Source organism: Salvelinus fontinalis, chromosome 6 (genome assembly GCF_029448725.1).
Source record: "Salvelinus fontinalis isolate EN_2023a chromosome 6, ASM2944872v1, whole genome shotgun sequence".
NCBI classification, from domain to species: Eukaryota; Metazoa; Chordata; class Actinopteri; order Salmoniformes; family Salmonidae; genus Salvelinus; species Salvelinus fontinalis.
The window spans coordinates 21,369,875-21,391,322 of record NC_074670.1 but is presented as its reverse complement, the minus strand read 5'-3'; the positions used below and the strand labels follow the sequence as shown (position 1 = coordinate 21,391,322).

General features: G+C 43.4%; 1 protein-coding gene across 1 annotated transcript in view; it reads right to left on the bottom strand.

Moving 5' to 3' along the window:
- LOC129857331 (cytochrome b5 reductase 4-like) overlaps positions 1 to 15,080 on the bottom strand; it is a 31,981-nt gene extending 16,901 nt beyond the window's left edge. The window contains exons 1-8 of the mRNA XM_055925463.1: positions 14,605 to 15,080; positions 14,159 to 14,312; positions 10,186 to 10,286; positions 9,922 to 10,006; positions 9,784 to 9,822; positions 9,541 to 9,580; positions 9,350 to 9,407; positions 9,090 to 9,183 (exon numbers count right to left, since the gene is read on the bottom strand). Coding sequence (XP_055781438.1) covers positions 9,090 to 9,183; positions 9,350 to 9,407; positions 9,541 to 9,580; positions 9,784 to 9,822; positions 9,922 to 10,006; positions 10,186 to 10,286; positions 14,159 to 14,312; positions 14,605 to 14,688 — 655 coding nt within the window. The 5' untranslated portion in view covers positions 14,689 to 15,080. The remainder of the gene's footprint in view (positions 1 to 9,089; positions 9,184 to 9,349; positions 9,408 to 9,540; positions 9,581 to 9,783; positions 9,823 to 9,921; positions 10,007 to 10,185; positions 10,287 to 14,158; positions 14,313 to 14,604) is intronic.
- Positions 15,081 to 21,448: the final 6,368 nt, after the last annotated feature.

Here is a 21,448-nt window from a genome sequence, read left to right as displayed (position 1 = left end):
AGCTCAGTGCTGCCTCCTCTCATTAAGTATCTCAAATTGAAGGCCGACCGAGGAACTGCAGGAACTACAGTTGAAATCGGAAGTTTACATATGCTTAGGTTGGAGTCATTAAAACTATTTTTTCAACCAATCCACAAATTTCTTGTTAACAAACTATAGTTTTGGCAAGTCGGTTAGGACATCTACTTTGTGCATGATACAAGTCATTTTTCCAACAATTGTTTACAGACAGATTATTTCACTGTATCACAATTCCAGTGGGTCAGAAGTTTACATACACTAAGTTGACTGTGCCTGTAAACAGCTTGGACAATTCCAGAAAATTATGTCATGGCTTTAGAAGTTCTGATAGGCTAATTGACATAATTTGAGTCAATTGGAGGTGTACCTGTGGATGTATTTCAAGGCCTACCTTCAAACTCAGTGCCTCTTTGCTTAACATCATGGGAAAATCTAAAGAAATCAGAAAGACCTCAGAAAAAAAATTGGAGACCTCCACAAGCCTAGTTCATCCTTTGGAGCAATTTCCAAATGCCTGAAGGTACCACGTTCATCTGTACAAACAAAAGTATGCAAGTATAAACACCATGGGACCATGCAGCCGTCATACTCTCTCAAATATCAATATGCCTTGCATACTGTTGTTCAGGCTAGTTATCATTGTTTTGGTTTGCAATGGACCCCGTAGTTCCACTCTCCGTACCTCTGATACCTCCTTTGTCCCACCCCCCACACATGCGGTGACCTCACCCATTGAGACCAGCATGTCCAGAGATACAACCTCTCTTATCATCACCCAGTGCCTGGGCTTGCCTCCGCTGTACCCGTGCCCCACCATACCCTGGTCTGCACATTATGCCCAGAATCTATTCTACCACGCCCATAAATCTGCTCCTTTTATTCCTTGTCCCCAACGCTCTAGGCGACCAGTTTTGATAGCCTTTAGCCGCACCCTCTTCCTACTACTCCTCTGTTCCTCGGGTGATGTGGAGGTAAACCCAGGCCCTGCATGTCCCCAGTCACCCTCATTTGTTGACTTCTGTGATCGAAAAAGCCTTGGCCTTATGCATGTCAACATCAGAAGCCTCCTCCCTAAGTTTGCCTTACTCACCGCTTTAGCACACTCTGCCAACCCTGATGTCCTTGCCGTTTCCGAATCCTGGCTTAGGAAGGCCACCAAAAATTCTGAGATTTCCATACCCAACTATAACACTTTCCGTCAAGATAGAACTGCCAAAGGGGGAGGAGTTGCAATCTACTGCAGAGATAGCCTGCAAAGTTCTGTCATACTTTCCAGGTCTATGCCCAAACAGTTCGAACTTCTAATTTTAAAAATTAATCTCTCCAGAAATAAGTCTCTCACTGTTGCCGCCTGCTACCGACCCCCCTCAGCTCCCAGCTGTGCCCTGGACACCATCTGTGAATTGATCGCTCCCCATCTAGCTTCAGAGTTTGTTCTGTTAGGTGACCTAAACTGGGATATGCTTAACACCCCGGCAGTTTTACAATCTAAGCTTGATGCCCTCAATCTCACTCAAATCATCAAGGAACCCACCAGGTACAACCCTAAATCCGTAAACATGGGCACCCTAATAGACATTATCCTGACCAACTTGCCCTCCAAATACACCTCTGCTGTCTTCAATCAAGATCTCAGCGATCACTGCCTCATTGCCTGTATCCGCCACGGGTCCGCGGCCAAACGACCACCCCTCATCACTGTCAAACGCTCCCTAAAACACTTCTGCGAGCAGGCCTTTCTAATCGACCTGGCCCGGGTACCCTGGAAGGATATTGACCTCATCCCGTCAGTTGAGGATGCCTGGTCATTCTTTAAAAGTTACTTCCTCACCATATTAGACAAGCATGCTCCGTTCAAAAAATGCAGAACCAAGAACAGATATAGCCCTTGGTTCACTCCAGACCTGACTGCCCTCAACCAGCACAAAAACATCCTGTGGCGAACTGCAATAGCATCGAAGAGCCCCCGCGATATGCAACTGTTCAGGGAAGTCAGGAACCAATACACGCAGTCAGTCAGGAAAGCAAAGGCCAGCTTTTTCAAGCAGAAATTTGCATCCTGTAGCTCTAACTCCAAAAAGTTCTGGGATACTGTAAAGTCCATGGAAAACAAGAGCACCTCCTCCCAGCTGCCCACTTCACTGAGGCTAGGTAACACGGTCACCACTGATAAGTCCGTGATAATCGAAAACTTCAACAAACATTTCTCAATGGCTGGCCATGCCTTCCTCCTGGCGACTCCAACCTTGGCCAACAGCCCCGCCCCCCCGCTGCTACTCGCCCAAGCTTCCCCAGCTTCTCCTTTACCCATATCCAGATAGCAGATGTTCTGAAAGAGCTGGAAAACCTGGACCCATACAAATCAGCTGGGCTTGACAATCTGGACCCCCTATTTCTGAAACTGTCCGCCGCCATTGTCGCACCCCCTATTACCAGCCTGTTCAACCTCTCCTTCGTATCATCTGAGATCCCCAAGGATTGGAAAGCTGCCGCGGTCATCCCCCTCTTCGAAGGGGGAGACACCCTGGACCCAAACTGTTTCAGACCTATATCCATCCTGCCCTGCCTATCTAAGGTCTTCGAAAGCCAAGTCAACAAACAGATCACTGACCATCGCGAATCCCAGCATACCTTCTCCGCTGAGCAATCCGGTTTCCGAGCCGGTCACGGGTGCACCTCAGCCACGCTCAAGGTACTAAACGATATCATAACCGCCATCGATAAAAGACATTACTGTGCAGCCGTCTTCATCGACCTGGCCAAGGCTTTCGACTCTGTCAATCACCATATTCTTATCGGCAGACTCAGTAGCCTCGGTTTTTCTAATGACTGCCTTGCCTGGTTCACCAACTACTTTGCAGACAGAGTTCAGTGTGTCAAATCGGAGGGCATGTTGTCCGGTCCTCTGGCAGTCTCTATGGGGGTACCACAGGGTTCAATTCTCGGGCCGACTCTTTTCTCTGTATACATCAATGATGTTGCTCTTGCTGCGGGCGATTCCCTGATCCACCTCCATGCAGACGACACCATTCTGTATACTTCCGGCCCTTCCTTGGACACTGTGCTATCTAACCTACAAACGAGCTTCAATGCCATACAACACTCCTTCCGTGGCCTCCAACTGCTCTTAAATGCTAGTAAAACCAAATGCATGCTTTTCAACCGTTCGCTGCCTGCACCCGCACGCCCGACTAGCATCACCACCCTGGACGGTTCCGACCTAGAATATGTGGACATCTATAAGTACCTAGGTGTCTGGCTAGACTGCAAACTCTCCTTCCAAACTCATATCAAACATCTCCAATCCAAAATCAAATCTAGAGTCGGCTTTCTATTCCGCAACAAAGCCTCCTTCACTCACGCCGCCAAACTTACCCTAGTAAAACTGACTATCCTACCGATCCTCGACTTCGGCGATGTCATCTACAAAATAGCTTCCAATACTCTACTCAGCAAACTGGATGCAGTTTATCACAGTGCCATCCGTTTTGTTACTAAAGCACCTTATACGACCCACCACTGCGACCTGTGTGCCCTAGTCGGCTGGCCCTCGCTACATGTTCGTCGTCAGACCCACTGGCTCCAGGTCATCTACAAGGCTATGCTAGGTAAAGTGCCGCCTTATCTCAGTTCACTGGTCACGATGGCTACACCCACCCGTAGCACGCGCTCCAGCAGGTGTATCTCACTGATCATCCCTAAAGCCAAAACCTAATTTGGACGCCTTTCCTTCCAGTTCTCTGTTGCCTGCGACTGGAACGAATTGCAAAAATCTCTGAAGTTGGAGACTTTTATCTCCCTCAACAACTTTAAAAATCTGCTATCCGAGCAGCTAACCGATCGCTGCAGTTGTACATAGTCCATCTGTAAACTACCCACCCAATTCACCTACCTCACCCCCCATACTGCTTTTATTTATTTACTTTTCTGCTCTTTTGCACACCAGTATCTCTTCTTGCGCATGATCATCTGATGATTTATCACTCCAGTGTTAATCTGCTAAATTGTAATTACTCGATTTATTGCCTACCTCATGCCTTTTGCACACATTGTATATAGATTCTCTTTTTTTTCTCTACCATGTTATTGACTTGTTTATTGTTTACTCCATGTGTAACTGTGTTGTTGTCTGTTCACACTGCTATGCTTTATCTTGGCCAGGTCGCAGTTGCAAATGAGAACTTGTTCTCAACTAGCCTACCTGGTTAAATAAAGGTGAAATAAAAAAATAAAAAATAAAAAAATACCGCTCAGGAAGGAGACGTCTCCTAGAGACGAACGTACTTTTGTGCGAAAAATTGCAAATCAATCCCAGAACAACAGCAAAGGATCTTGTGAAGATGCTGGAGGAAACAGGTACAAAAGTATCTATATCCACAGTAAAATGAGTCCTATATCAACATAACCTGAAAGGCCGCTTAGCAAGGAAGAAGCCACTGCTCCAAAACCGCCATAAAAAAATCCAGACTACGGTTTGCAACTGCACATGGGGACAAAGATTGTACTATTTGGAGAAATGTCCTCTGGTCTGATGAAACAAAAATAGAACTGTTTGGCCATAATGACCATCGTTATGTTTGGAGGAAAAAGGGGAGGCTTGTAAGCCGAAGAACACCATCCCAACCGTGAAGCACGGGGGTGGCAGCATCATGTTGTGGGGTGCTTTGCTGCAGGAAGGACTGGTGCACTTCACATAATAGATGGCATGATGAGGGAGAAAAAGTATGTGAATATATTGAAGCAACATCTCAAGACATCAGTCAGGAAGTTAAAGCTTGGTCACAAATGGGTCTTCCAAATGGACAATGACCCCAAGCATACTTCCAAAGTTGTGGCAAAATGGCTTAAGGACAACAAAGTCAAGGTATTGGAGTGGGCATCACAAAGCCCTGACCTCAATCACATAGAAGATTTGTGGGCAGAACTGAAAAAGCGTGTGCGAGCAAGGAGGCCTACAAACCTGACTCAGTTACACCAGCTTTGTCAGGACAAATGGGGCAAAATTCACCCAACTTATTGTGGGAAGCTTGTGGAAGGCTACCCAAAACGTTTGACCCATGTTAAACACTTTAAAGGCAATGCTACCAAATACTAATTGAGTGTATGTAAACTTCTGACCCACTGGGAATGTGATGAAAGAAATAAAAGCTGAAATAAATCATTCTCTCTACTATTATTCGGACATTTCACATTCTTAAAATAAAGTGGTTATCCTAACTGACCTAAAACAGGGAATTTTTACTAGGATTAAATGTCAGAAATTGTGAAAAACTGAGCTTAAATGTATTTGGCTAAGGTGTATGTAAACTTCTGACTTCAACTGTAAATGATCCTTCTAACTCGTCTGTGTGCGATTTTAAAGTAATCGGTTCAAGGACATATATCTGGTGAAATAGGATCAATTATTGGTACCATGGTCGTGTTCAGTTATTTTTTAATATAACCATGAATATTGACCAGAAAGATCGCCATTTCCCCATTCGCTATAATGGGGGATCCTGTTTTCTGGAAACAATGCCTACAGTATCACGGTCGGCCTTTAACTTGAAATCCTCAATGCGAGGTGGCAGTTGTTCTCCTCTGTAGCTACAGCCCTCACCATACTGCGGCACCCACTCAGCAACAATGGTAGTTCATGCCATTTTTAGGATCTCTGCTGTGTGCCTCCATGTTCTCAGTGGTCAGTACATGGGACTTCCTTTCAGGGCTGGGCGATATGGCCAAAATATCATATCACATTTTTGACGGTATGAAGGTATTTTATGTTTTTTTAATAATAAAAGTTCTAAATATGCTTTAAGAGTAGCGAGTGATCCTAGGGTGGCAACACAAATTATAAGGGATTTCAATGGGGCTTTCTCCATTCTGATTGTTTTATACTATTCAATCCAACTTCAAACAAAAATAATGTTGAGCATTTTCATACCTTTCCTACACTTTTGTTATAATTTCCACACTGTGCCATGCAAGGCTGCATAATATGGTCAAAATGCACAACGCAGATAGCCCGGTTAGCCAACGTGCGGGAGCACTGGTTGGTCGGCCCAATTGAGGTAGTATGTACATGAATGTGTAGTTAAAGTGACTATGCATATATGATAAACAGAGAGTAGCAGCAGCGTAAAAGAGGGGTTGGGGGGGACTCACAATGCAAATAGTCCGGGTAGCCATTTGATTACCTGTTCAGGAGTCTTATGGCTTGGGGGTAAAAACTGTTGAGAAGCCTTTTTGTCCTAGACTTGGCACTCCGGTACCGCTTGCCATGCGGTAGCAGAGAGAACAGTCTATGACTGGGGTGGCGACAATTTTTAGGGCCTTCCTCTGACACCGCCTGGTGTAGAGGTCCTGGAAGGCAGGCAGCTTAGACCCAGTGATGTACTGGGCCGTATGCACTACCCTCTGTAGTGCCTTGTGGTCAGAGGCCGAGCAATTTTTTATTTATTTTTTATTTATCCGTTATTTTACCAGGTAAATTGACTGAGAACACATTCTCATTTACAGCAACAACCTGGGGAATAGTTACAGGGGAGAGGAGGGGGATGAATGAGCCAATTGTAAACTGGGGATTATTAGGTGACTGTGATGGTTTGAGGGCCAGATTAGGAATTTAGCCAGGACACCAGGGTTAACACCCCTACTCTTACAATAAGTGTCATGGGATCTTTAATGACCTCAGTCAGGACACCCGTTTAACGTCCCATCCGAAAGACAGCACCCTACACAGGGCAGGGGCAATGGGGTATTGGGATATTTTTTTAGACCAGAGGAAAGCGTGCCTCCTACTGGCCCTCCAACACCACTTCCAGCAGCACCTGGTCTCCCATCCAGGGACTGACCAGGACCAACCCTGCTTAGCTTCAGAAGCAAGCTAGCAGTGGTATGCAGGGTGGTATGCTGCTGGCTCAGGTGGTATGCTGCTGGCCGAGCAATTGCCGTACCAGGCAGTGATGCAACCAGTCAGGATGCTCTCGATGTTGCAGCTGTGGAACGTTTGGAGGATCTCAGGACCCATGCCAAATCTTTTTAGTTTCCTGAGTTACCTGATGGGGGAACATGCTTCGTCATGTCCTCTTCACGAGAAACACCCTTTTCATGCCACTTCGATACATCTACGACCAGAAGTTACTTTTTCGCAGCAGGTTAGGAGAACTTACGCAGCAGATTAGGATAATTCATGCAGCAGGTTAGGAGACTGAGGTTAAGGTTAGGAAAAGGGTTAGGAAAAACAGTCTCCTAACCTGCAAATAAAATCACATCTGGCCGTAGCTGTATCGAAGTGGCGTGAAAAGAGTGCGTCACCGTTGTTTTACCTAATGTAGCTAGCTAACATATTCATGCTTCACCTATTCATCTCTGAGTTAGAAGATACTGTTGCACAAACAACATACTTATCTAGGCCTACACCAGCAATGGTACCTAGTGATGGGGAAACAAAGCTAATTCCAGTAAATGACTTCCTAGTACACTGCTTAGCGATTTCAACGCATACCTTGGAGCTCCAGCATCAAACGTTATTTTTACTACTGGTACCAGGCTGTATAGCGTTTGCTCTGAATCTTAGTAAATTGAGCAAGCTAGATAACGTTTGCAATTAGCATTAGCGGTTAACACAATTTATTTTAGTCAAAGCTTGCTAAGAAAAGACAAACTAGCAGACAGTAGTTTGCAGACAGTAAGATACACAAACTAATTGTGTAATTGTAGAAGGCTTGTGAAAAGCAGCATCGTTTTCACCAATATCTTGTTACATCCATCTGACCATGCAGACAGCAGAGTGAATGGCAAGAAAGTTCTCGTGACTCACGTGGTCGAGCAACTGCTCTCTCCTTGAGTGACAGGGGTCAGGGCTTGGTGTGGGAAGCGGTATGCATCAGGAGGAGAGGGAGAAAGATGACTCAAGTAGAAAACTACCAAAACTGACATTACACACGCCGGAGTTTCCAATTACATTTAACAAACCAAACATTGAAATATCGTTATAGAAGGTAAAGTAAAAATTCAAACCGTTCGTGCATCAATACCGGTATTTGGTCAAATATGGCATACCGCCCATCCCTACCTTATGTCCCACTTCTCATCAATGTGATGTTTCGTTGCAGTGATGATGTAAGACCGCGTGCTCATAGATGTCCAACAATGTATTTCGCTGCATCTCTGATAACATCTGCAAATCTGTGGACGCGACCAATAAACTTTGATTTGATGTTGTTAACGCAACGTATGAAGTGTTTGACTTTGAGAGCTCACGTTTTATACTTGCAGAGCAATCATTGTACAATTTCTCCATCTGGGCCATCACGGTTGTTCGATATGGCATCTTGTAGTCTGGTTCTAGATATGCCATTAGGGCATTGAAGCCGACATCCTGAAAATGGCTGCATTTCAACTGCAATCATTTCTGTAATCAGAGCTGTGACTTTCTCACTCCGTCCCTTATCTCACTTCTTTCGTGTGAAGACTGAAGAGCCTGTCTAATGTCTGTTGTTGGGGGCCTGCGCTGCTGCTGCCAGCAACGGTTTGGGTGTCAAGGTGCCTCCCTTTCAGATGGCATTGCACCAATACTGCCACTGTAGCTCAATTCTACCTCGCAAAGTTTGCGTTTCATCACCTTCTCATTTAACTTCTCAAAGTATTGCCATACAGGACTTCGCTGCTGTCACGTCCCTGTCATTTTCCCAACTGTTAACGACGAAGTTCAGAGCGCTTTATATCCGTGGCAAATCATTTGAAAGATGCATATCTCCTACTAACATTACAGCATTGTTGCGTTAGGCATGTTCCCTTTATGATGATGATGATCGGGACCTGTTAGTGCTAGTTGTGATAACTGCACTGTGATTTACATTTTATGGGAGGAAATAAAAAAAATATATAACAGTTTTTCGGTTAACAATGCCAATTTGGTTTAAACGTTCACACCCCTAGTACAGTAAGGTTAGGGAGAAAGAGAGAGAGTGTGGCTGTAATAGATGGATAAAAGAAAGGGGATTGAAAGAGGCGGCTATGACAACTCATGTCAGAAAACAGCTCCCTGGCATAGTGGACAGTCAAAGGAAGCTGCGACTTACGTTGACGCAGCATGTAGGACATTTTCCCCAGAAGAACTTCCACCCGTAGAACACCATCTTGCAGGTCAACTATGGTACAGCCAGAGCTGGGGAGCTGAGATAGCAGGGGGTAAAAGAGAGGAGAGAAAATAAGGGAGAAGAAGGAAAGAGGGAAGAGAAAAGAGGGGTGGGGGGTGAGGTTAAAGAACAATTACTGCACGTTCTGGCTCACATTTCACTCAAATCTTGCCATTTAAAAATTGCAAAGTGGGGATGTTTACCTTCCGTTTAGTGTAAACCACAATATCGACTGTGACATCAGTTTGAAACCAGTCATACCTAAAAAAAAAAAACAATGTACAGATACAGTATGTTCATTACCTTCTCACATCTATCTATCACACCTCACATCATCCAGTCTGTCACCATTCTCAATATCATAAAAGTTGTTCTTGTTGTTTTGTGAGCGTACCTGGGCCGAGCGTCTTTGGGTTGGGTTGGTGGCAAGGCGGCTGAGGGTTGCAGTGATGAGGAGGGTGAGGGAGGGGTGAGGAAAGCAGGAGGGAGCATGGAGGTGGGCGGAGAAGGGGGAGAGAGAGAGACAAGAGTAAGGACTATGATTTCAGCCACGCAGAATATAGAACACCCACACAAACAGTACAGAACAATCACAGGGTTTTTAGTGCATTATTCTTATTGTTATTTTGTACATTACCTTTTAAATGAGTGATGCTGTCCTTTATCACACACTGAGCTGTGGAGACGAATTAGAAAGGGTCAAAAAACATCCTGCATGAAAGAGAGAATACGGTGCATTAAAATCCTGGGAGAGAGGGATTGTGTGTTACTGTACCTTTGAGAGCAGTGCTGGCCTTCACAGCCATCCTCCCTACCAGACACTCCTTTAACATGGACTCATAGTTCACCCACCGGTGGACCTGCTCATATGCCCACAGATTCAGGGACAAAGGCAGACAGGGAGAAAGTGAGCAAGAGAGCTTAGACACGCACGGCATCATAACACACATTATGTGCGTTAATGTTTTGAACGTGTGTGTTTTAACATGTGAACTTCCAAGGTAGTCCTTTAACTCGAGAAAGTCCAATGAGAGCTGACCTGGTCAAAAAGGTCTGTTCCGTCTTTCCCAGCTGCCTTCATCAGTTCCTCTTCTCCTCCAGGGTGGAACCCCATGTAGGGGCTCACATTATAAACCATGCCTGAGACACACACAGGAAATTATAGTATTTATTCACAAAATACACAATACATTTTTTATTGTGAATTGCTAAATAATTATTCAGCAAATACATTCAAAGAAATGGTCATGAATGATTAAACTATGATGGAACTATACACATTGTAATGTATGGTGTTGAGGGGGAGTTGAAAGCTGTGCCCAGCCTCCAATGCTTTCTATAGAAAGCCTTCTCAGAACATAAAGACACATGCCCTACTCAAAGATATTATCCCAACAAACACAACATTTTCCTCCCAACATAAGGACATGGCCACGCTGTAGCCAGGTAAGTTTCTGACCCTGAAAACAGACACAGTCTCAAGGAAAACACTGTGTATGAGAGGAGAAGGTATGGACACCACAGGGAACCTTAATTTGTGTATATAATCGCCAATTACTGTCTTATAGCCAACTGATATTAAATTGGTTGGAAGGCTAATGCCTTCATCACACATCCCTATGGGAGTGCTGATCAGAGTGCGATCAACAAATCTGAAAACATGAATAACAATGAGACATGATGATAATGTTATCAGCATACGGTTGTGTAATTCCACATTTCTTTCTTCTCTACAACCTAATGCTGCTGCTGGGTGCTGTTATTTGCTGTTTTAAGGACTGGTTATCAAATAAGTCATAAAAAATGATTGCTGTATGCCAAGCATATGTGAGTGTATGAGTTTGGGTAAGATAGAGAGGTATAGGGAGGGAAGAGAGAAAGATAGGCATATAGCGGGAGGGAGGGTGCCTCTGTTCTGCTCTGAATCAGAAGAAGTGGACAGAGTCCTAGTCACTAAAGCCTGCATAATCTTCCTTCACAGCAAATTCAATTAAGCTTTATTACTCAATGTCCTTTGACAAATGAACCCACTCCATGACTACCAATGAGTGCATTTAATCTCAATGACGCACATGTGGAAATGAGAGGATGAAATGTGTTAGATTCCTTCCGAAAGTGATTCCTCACGAAACCCAGACAAAAAAAGACCATGATTTTGGGGGGTTTCACTCTATTTAATCCATATACAGTGCCTTCGGAAAGTATTCAGACCCCTTGACTTTTTCCACATTTTGTTACGTTACAGCCTTATTTTAAAATGGATTACATGTTTTTTTCCCTAATCAATCTACACACAATACCAGATAATTACAAAGCAAAAACAGGTTTGTAGAAATGTTTGCAAATGTTTTAGAAATACAAAACTGAAATATCACATTTACATAAGTATTCAGACCCTTTACTCAGTACTTTGTTGAAGCGCCTTGAGTCTTCTTGGGTATGACGCTACAAGCTTGGCACACCTGTATTTGGGGAGTTTCTCCCATTCTTCTCTGCAGGTTGGATTCTCAAGCTCTGTCAGGATGGATGGGGAGCGCCGCTGCACAGCTATTGTCAGGTCTCTCCAGAGATGTTCGATCGAGTTCAAGTCCGGACTCTGGCTGGGCCACTCAAGGACATTCAGAGACTTGTCCCGAAGCCACTCCTGCGTTGTCTTGGCTGTGTGCTTAGGGTTATTGTCCTGTTGGAAGGTCAACCTTCGCCCCAGTCTGAGGTCCTGAGCGCTCTGGAGCAGGTTTTCATCAAGGATCTCTCTTTGCTCCATTCATCTTGTCCTTGATCCTGACTAGTCTCCCAGTCCCTGCCGCTGAAAAACATCCCCACAGCATGATGCTGCCACCACCATGCTTCACCGTAGGGATGGTGTCAGGTTTCCTCCAGAACTCCAAAGAGTTCAATCTTGGTTTCATCAGACCAGAGAATCTTGTTTCTCATGGTCAGAGTACTTTAGGTGCCTTTTGGCAAACACCAAGTGGCCTGTCATGTGCTTTTTACTGAGGAGTGGCTTCCGTCTGGCCACTCTACAATAATTGCCTGATTGGTGGAGTGCTGATGAGATGGTTGTCCTTCTGGAAGGTTCTCCCATCTCCACTGAGGAACTCTGGAGCTCTGTCAGAATGACCATCAGGTTCTTGGTGTGGGAGGTGACCAAGGCCCCCCCCCCCCCCGATTGCTTAGTTTGGCCGGATGATCAACTGTAGGTAGGGTCTTGGTGGTTCCAAACTTCTTCCGTTTAAGAATGATGGAGGCTACTGTGTTCTTGGTGACATTCAATGCAGCAGACCTCCCCAGATCTGTGCCTCGACACAATCCTGTCTCGGAGTTCCACAGACAATTTCTTTCGACCTCATGGCTTGGTTTTGTCTCTGACATGCATTGTCAACTGTGGGACCTTATATAGACAGGTGTGTGCCTTTCCAAATCATGTCCAATCAATTGAATTTACCACAGGTTGACTACAATCAAATTGTAGAAACATCTCAAGGATGATCAATGGAAACAGGATGCACCCGAGCTCAATTGTGAGCCTCATAGGAAAGGGTCTGAATACTTATTTAAATAAGATATGTTATATATTTTTTATACATTTGCAAACATTTCTTCAAACCTATTTCACTGTCATTATGAGGCATTGTGTGTAGATTGATGAGGGGAAAAAACAATGTAATCCATTTTAGAATAAGGCTGTAATGTAACAAAATGCACTGTAATAGTCCTTTGGAGGAAGGGTTGTTGACATAGACTTGACATTTGTATTTAAAACCATAATTGAGAAATGATTTATCAAAGTTGGCATATTATGACATTTTGTCCTAACCTTTAAGATTAGTAGTTAATCTGTAGGTGCTACAAAACAAACATTGGTGTCATATGAAGCTATACTGCCTTCTCTGTAATATGAGTAGTATTTTTAATAATAACTTTCAATAACTTTTTCTTTAAATTAACTTATGAATATTGAAAAATATAAACATGATATTGAAATTGTTTTAATATATGGTTGAACATAATATAATCTACAGGCTTAGCAAAGTTCAAGAGTGGGATCTCTGCTACAATGTTTAAGCATTAACAAAAGAGTGAATGTGAAAATTGATAAAAAATGGTGATTTGCAGGATGAGCAATGATACATGTAAAAGGAGGGCTGTGATTGGTTACAATGCTGAACTATGGCAAAAAAAAGTTTTTAAATGCCATAACTTTAAAACTAGCAGAGATCCCAGTCTGGAACTTTGATATGCCTGTAGAGTATATAATGTTCAACAATATATTGCATTTTTAAACATATTTTCTATATTCATGTTGTATGATTAAATAATAATTAATATAAGTCATTTTTTGTGTGAAATCAAAATACTACTCATATTACAGAGCAAGTGGTAAAGCTTCATATGAAACACATTTTTGCTTTGTATTGCAGCATCGACAGGTTAAAAATTATTGGCTATTAAAGGAGGCCTGGGCAAGGCAAAATGTAATAAATATGCCACCTTTGATTAACTATTTCTCAATCATGCTTTTAGATACAAATATCAAATACAATCTTTCCTTGAAAGGACTATTCTATGGATTACATTTCATAGAAATCCCCCAAATCATGGCATTTGTTTTGTCTGGGTTTCGTGAGCAATCACTCAATTAGGACTACGGAAGGTGGAGAGAAGTAATTGTGTACAGATAGTATGCGGCTACTGTGTGTGTGTATGTGTACTTTTCACATTTATTTTCCTGAACAATTTAAGTAATACTCCAGTTTCTCCAACTCTAGCCCCGGAGAGGCATTGAGCTCTTGATTAGTTAAATCTAGTGTGTTACTACTGGGCTTAAACAAAAACCTGCAAAATGCCAGGACCAGTGTTTGTGTGTGTGTGCCAGGACCAGTGTGTGTGTGTGTGAGTGTGTGTGTGTGTGTGTGTGTGTGTGTGTGTGTGTGTGTGTGTGTGTGTGTGTGTGTGTGTGTGTGTGTGTGTGTGTGTGTGTGTGTGTGAAGTATAGGGCTAGCTTGTGTCACCTCGTATGCAGGTCCAACAGTCTTCCCGTGTGTTGTGTTTTTGCAGCTCCTCCTCTGTGACGTCTATGAGTCTACCTCTCAGCCCTGTCAGGTCCCTGCCACTCTTAGCCACACGGATCCAGTCCATCAGACTGTGGCCAGGCTTCAATGCTACCTGAAACAACATGGAAGAATACCCCTCCCAGTCAGAAAAGGTGGTATCATGATAACCCAGCCTTACACTTACACTTCAGTAAAGAGTAAAGTGGTGTGGCATGATGTCAATCAATTTAAGAATGACTTTGTAGACAGGGTCTTCTAACTCAATATATCATTGGACTACAGCACAGAACATTCACATAGTAGGACCACAATAGTCTAGCCCATTGATGGGTCATCAACATTATGTATGATATAAAGGCATGACTCTCACACAACAATCATGTCGTCAACTACCGGTACAGTACCTTGTTCCTGCCGGACTGACCGGCCGGAGCAACACGCTGCTGAGAGCTGGCTGCAGGGAACGACTGGCATGGGACGTTCAGCATCGCGACTCTTCGAATGCAGGCCAAATTCTGAAGGAATCCTGTATAAGACGGGCCTTCGATTAACAGGACAATAAAGGACAAACTCTTGGGGTTGTGAACCACGGAGAAATTATGTTTCCGTTGTGTCACAAGAAACACATTTCCCTGAAGTGACACTAGTTGAGTAATTTAGCTGACTGGCTAGCACCCCGGAAAAGCAATTTCACAACAAAACGCCCAAATATGTCCATAATATCAGACATATGAAATAACCGGTGAGATGGATCTCGACCGAACAAAATGACACTTGCAATTCATTGTTCGTACAAAAATATTTGACTATGTAAACAACACCTATTTGGCGTTGTCACTGTTAAAAACTACATTCCCGCGGTAGCTGCAGATGATGTCGCAATATGATGATGAAATGGTCAAACCACTTAAAGTAAAACTGTATCCAAAATACCTAGAGCGCCATCTAGGGTAAAGATAAATCTCAACAGTCGCCCTGATACAGTACAAAGCGCCCCAAAAAATTCAGAAGACGATGTAAATAAATGTAAAATAGGACTCATATTTATCTTTTTATAGCGTATTTTTTTGGCAATATAAATATGAATATTTGGAAATGCTAAATGATAACTTAGAACACATAGCCTACCTGGTATGAAACCAGAGAAAAAAATTGTCACAATAGAAACATATTTCGCTCTTCCTCCATCTCTCTCCCTCCTCCTCCGAATCTTCGTTGGAGTGATTTAACATCCCAATATGTTAATACTTGCCATAGGCCTACAGTTATTTTGTCACAATTCAGAAATGTGATTATCCAATGTATCACATGAGCCTTGTACGTACAATGGCCTATTGCAAAACGATATAAAAAGACGGCTTGAGTTTATTTACATGACCAACCAGCGTCAGTGCAGGGATAGTTCTCCGTGCATACGTGATCAGTTTAAACAAATCTCACTAAAATGATTCCTAGGTGGGAAAAGTTTCTTCTTGACACGCAACTTCAAAATCAAAGCCCAAAGTACATGGACTCTATTTCACCTGTATTTTAAACTCATTACTTAATAATGTATGTTATTGTTGGTGAATGGCTGAAACAGCTCCCTTTTTTCATTCATTCACACACACACACACACACACACACACACACACACACACACACACACACACACACACACACACACACACACACACACACACACACACACACACACACACACACACACAGTCTTGCACAGCTAACCTTGTGGGGACATACAATTCAGTCCCATTCAAAATCCTATTTTCCCTAACCCCTAACCCTAAACCTAACCATAATCCTAACCCATACTCTACCCTAACCCTAACCCTAACCTTAACCCTAACCCTAACCCTAACCCAAAAACCTAAACTTTATCCTAACCCAAAACCTAAGCCTAGCTCCTAACCCTAACCCTACAACTAACCCTAGCTCCTAACCTTAATATTTAACTTAATTCTAACCCTAACACTAATTCTAACCTTAACCCTAAACCCCCTAGAAATAGCATTTGACCTTGTGGGGACTAACAAAATGTCCACAGCTGGTCAACTTTTTGTTTTTTTTACTATTCTTGTAGGGACTTCTGGTCCCCACAAGAATAGTTAAACACGTCCACACACACACACACACACACACACACACACACACACACACACACACACACACACACACACACACACACACACACACACACACACACACACACACACACACACACACACACACACACACACACACACACACACAGACTTACACAAACACACACACACACATCCGGGAGATGCGTGAGAGAGCTGCTGAATGGTAACAGGCAGACTCGGCCAGGCCAATCGAAACCAGTTTCTCTCTCTCACACACACACACACACACACACACACACACACACACACACGCACGCATGCACACACATGCAAGCTTGCTGTACCTTTTGTCAAGTTTTATATAGTTAATACACTTTAGTAAATAGTTAATATACTGTTCATTTTGGGTAAGAAGTGGAGCAAATAGTTACGCTATGCATACTTTTTTATTAGTGGAATGGTAGTTGGCTAATATTAAAAGTATGGCCATAGTAATCCAAAAGGTGGCAGTGCAACCATGAGCCTGAGTCTCTCTGCCTGTACACTGTTCTGTAAGGTGTTCTGTAGGTGGCAGTGTAACCATGAGCCTGAGTCTCTCTGCTGGTACACTGTTCTGTAAGGTGTTCTGTAGGTGGCAGTAGATACTCACAGTGACAGAACACTATGATTGACCAGTACACTGTTCTGTAAGGTGTTCTGTAGGTGGCAGTAGATACTCACAGTGACAGGACACTATGGTTGACCGGTACACTGTTCTGTAAGGTGTTCTGTAGGTGGCAGTAGATACTCACAGTGACAGGACACTATGGTTGACCGGTACACTGTTCTGTAAGGTGTTCTGTAGGTGGCAGTAGATACTCACAGTGACAGGACACTATGGTTGACCAGTACACTGTTCTGTAAGGTGTTCTGTAGGTGGCAGTAGATACTCACAGTGACAGGACACTATGGTTGACCGGTACACTGTTCTGTAAGGTGTTCTCTAGGTGGCAGTAGATACTCACAGTGACAGGACACTATGGTTGACCGGGACACTGTTCTGTAAGGTGTTCTGTAGGTGGCAGTAGATACTCACAGTGACAGGACACTATGGTTGACCGGTACACTGTTCTGTAAGGTGTTCTGTAGGTGGCAGTAGATACTCAGTGACAGGACACTATGGTTGACCGGTACACTGTTCTGTAAGGTGTTCTGTAGGTGGCAGTAGATACTCACAGTGACAGGACACTATGGTTGACTAGTTGTTATGAAATCCTTTTCCTTTTTGTCATGAACATCTTGTTCTGAACATTCTGACAATATTCAGTCAGGCTTAGCTAAAGCAGATTACTTGATTTGGTGTAGGCTTAAAGAAGCAGTTGAGTTCTGTTTTTAGATATTTTCCCAGGTAACGCCTATAGCATAAGACATTGTTGCTTAAAGAGAATGTGGTTTAAGAGGGTTTCATCAGATACTATAATCTCCGATTAGGACAAATGTCCATGTTTGCACCATGAATACACTTTTTATCCAACCAGTGCAATATCTTTACCCATGATCCTCTCCTAAATTACACAATGCTCTTGGACTGCAAATGCTCTTGATTGGACAAAAATAAATCCCCACTAGAGACGACAGACGGAGAGACACCTGAGAGTATAAGTGCAAAGTAGCAGTGATTGTAATAGGTATTTATTTGTCTGCTTCAAATGTGTCACTTTTTTATATTCCACCCCTTCTCTCTCTCTCTCTCTCTCTCTCTCTCTCTCTCTCTCTCTCTCTCTCTCTCTCTCTCTCTCTCTCTCTCTCTCTCTCTCTCTCTCTCTCTCTCTCCCACCCCATCCCCCACTCCCCCTCTCTCTCCTCTCTGTCTCTACCACCCAGATCCGATCCAAGCGTAGCAGCACAGGGCAGATAATTACAATTTCAAAACCATTAGCCAGATCATTACCAGCTAATCCCCTGTTTGGTCTGATGAGTCACGCGTTCCATTTCCAGCCGTGCAGGCCGGACAGACAGCTTAGGGTCTATCTCTCCCCAACACGGCCCTCCGCGTGCCTGTCTGTCTTTCGGGCCCTTTGCTAAGAGGCCAAAGGTCCAAGGGTCCTCAGAGACACAGACAGGGAACCTAGAGCTAGATCTACAATAATTAACATTCAAAGTGTGAAAACACCACCATACAAAATGATGTTTTCCTCTTCATTGGCTCATTCTCCTCTATTGAACATGTTGTTGAGCAGCAAAGACATGTCATGCCATATGGTAGAATATATAGCAGCAGGCAGTTAGCAGAAAGCCTAGCGATGCACCCATCAGATCATGTGGTGCCATCATCAGCAACGGGATCCAGCTAGCTAGTGTCGAGACTAGGGTTTCCATGGCAACGCTGCCAAGTGACTGAGGTGGATTTCCAAGATTGGAGGCTGCTTTGCGCCAGTGTCCAAATATGGATAAACATACTGTCACTCATTGCTTCATTGTCTTTGTCTGGTGAAAGTTGAAAAACAGATCACTTTTTTTCCCCCTACGTGTTCTGACTGTACAATGTCATTCTCAATCCAAAGCTGTCATTGATATTTGCAAACTATCGTAAGCATTGACGGTGACGTGTGAAGTGTGCATTTCAGTGTAGGGAAAGATGTGGCTGTGTGAGAAGACAGCACTGTTTCTTTAGATGGGTAAACAGAGGATTGCTGTCATATAATTACATATAGAATCCTGGGATTTCTATGATTGCAGTTCACTGATTTTGATTAGCAGTGTCTCCTTTCTGATGGTGGTGTAGGGAGGGGTGATAGCAGTGAAGGGGTGATAGCGAAATCCTTATTTGATATTACCTGTTATACCTGTAAATCTGGGTAAATCTACATAAAATGTATTTATATAGACAACTGGGTAGCACTTTTTTATAGTACAGAAATTCACAAGAACTAACTAAAAAAATACCTGTCAAAATGTTAATGACATTTCCCAACTGGAACAATCAGAAACAAATATAATATACGACCTAGAGCAGTGGTTCCCAAACTTTTTATAGTCCCGTACCCCTTCAAACATTCAACCTCCCGCTGTGTACCCCCTCTAGCACCAGGGTCAGCACACTCTCAAATGTTGTTTTTTGCCATCATTGTAAGCCTGCTACACACACACTATACGATACATTTATTAAACATAAGAATGAGTGTGAGTTTTTGTCACAACCCGGCTTGTGAGAAGTGACAAAGAGCTCTTATAGGACCAGGGCACAAATAATAATATTATAATAATTAATCATTTAGCTTTTTATTTAACCATCCTACATATAAAACTTTATTTGTTCATCACAATTATAAATCACTCACCACAGGTTAATGCAAAGGGTGTGCTTGAAAGGATGCACATAACTCTGCAATGTTGGGTTGTATTGGAGAGTCTCAGTGTTAAATCATTTCCCACACACAGTCTGTGACTGTATTTAGTTTTCATGCAAGTGAGGGCCGAGAATCCACTCTCACAGAGGTACATGGTTGCAAAGGGCATCAGTGTCCTAACAGCGCGATTTGCCAAGGCAGGATACTCTGAGCACAGCCCAATCCAGAAATCTGGCAGTGGCTTCTGATTAAATTACATTTTCACAAAACCGCAATTTCGATGAGGCTCTCTTGTTCAGGTATCGGTAAGTGGACTGGAGGCAGGGCATGAAAGGGATAAAGAGGGCCTCCCGAGTGGTGCAGTGGTCTAAGGCACTGCTAGTTGTGCTAGTTGTGCCACTAGAGATTCTGGGTTTGAGTCCAGGCTCTGTCGCAGCTAGCCATGACCGGGAGACCCATGTGGTGGTGCACAATTGGCCCAGCGTCGTCTGGGTTAGGAGAGGGTTTGGCCGGCAGGGATGTCCTTGTCCCATCGTGCACTAGTGACTCCTGTGGTGGGCAGTGCACGCTGACACGGTCGCCAGGTGTACGGTGTTTCTGTGCGGGAGATGCAGCGATGAGACAAGACTGTAACTACCAATTGGATACCATGAAATTGTGGAGAAAATGGGTAAAAAAACATAAAAAAGAGGGATATTGAATGCGGTTGTTTGTGTCATCCGTTTTGCGAAAGTAATTGCGCACCCAACTCACTCAGGTGCTTCGCTATATCACATTTGACATCGTCCGTAAGCTTGAGTTCATTTGCACACAAAAAATCATACAATGATGGAAAGACCTGTGTGTTGTCCTTGTTAATGCAGACAGAGAAGAGCTCCAACTTCTTAATCATAGCCTCAATTTTGTCCTGCACATTGAATATAGTTGCGGCGAGTCCCTGTAATCCTAGATTCAGATCATTCAGGCACGAAAAAACATCACCCGGATAGGCCAGTTGTGTGAGAAACTTGTCATCATGCAAGCGTGAAAATTATGGTCAGTAAAGAAAACGTTAAGCTTGGCTCTCAATTTTAAAAAACCTGTCAATACTTTTCCCCTACCAGCACACAGTATGTTGTAAAAGCGTTACATGGTAGCTGCCCATATCATTGCATAGTACAGAAAATACACAAGAGTTCAGGTGCCTTGCTTTAACAAAGTTAACCATTTTTACTGTGTCCAAAACGTCTTTCAAGCTGTCAGGCATTCCTTTGGCAGCAAGAGCCTCTCAGTGGATGCTGCAGTATACCCAAGTAGCGTCGGGAGCAACTGCTTGCACGCACATTACTACTCCACTATGTCTCCCTGTCATTGCCTTTGCGCCATCAATACAGATATCAAAACATCTTGACCACCAAAATCCATTTAAAATCGAACCAAGTTTATTTGTCACGTGCACCGATTACAACAAGTGAAATGCTTACTTACAGGCCCTAACCAACAGTGAAATTTAAGAAATAAATAGGTATTAGGTGAACAATAGATAAGTTAAAAAAATTAAAAACAACAGTAAAAAGACAGTGAAAATAATAGTAGCGAGGCTATATACAGTAGCAAGGCTGTAACAGTAGCGAGGCTATATACAGGCACCGGTTAGTCGAGGTAGTATGTACATGTAGATATGGTTAAAGTGACTATGCATATATGATAAACAGAGAGTAGCAGCAGTATAAAAGAGGGGTTGGTGGGTGATGGGTGGCAGGACACAATGAAGATAGTCCGGGTAGCCAATGTGCGGGGGCACCAGTTAGTCTGGCTAATTGAGGTAGTATGTACATGACTGTATAGTTAAAGTG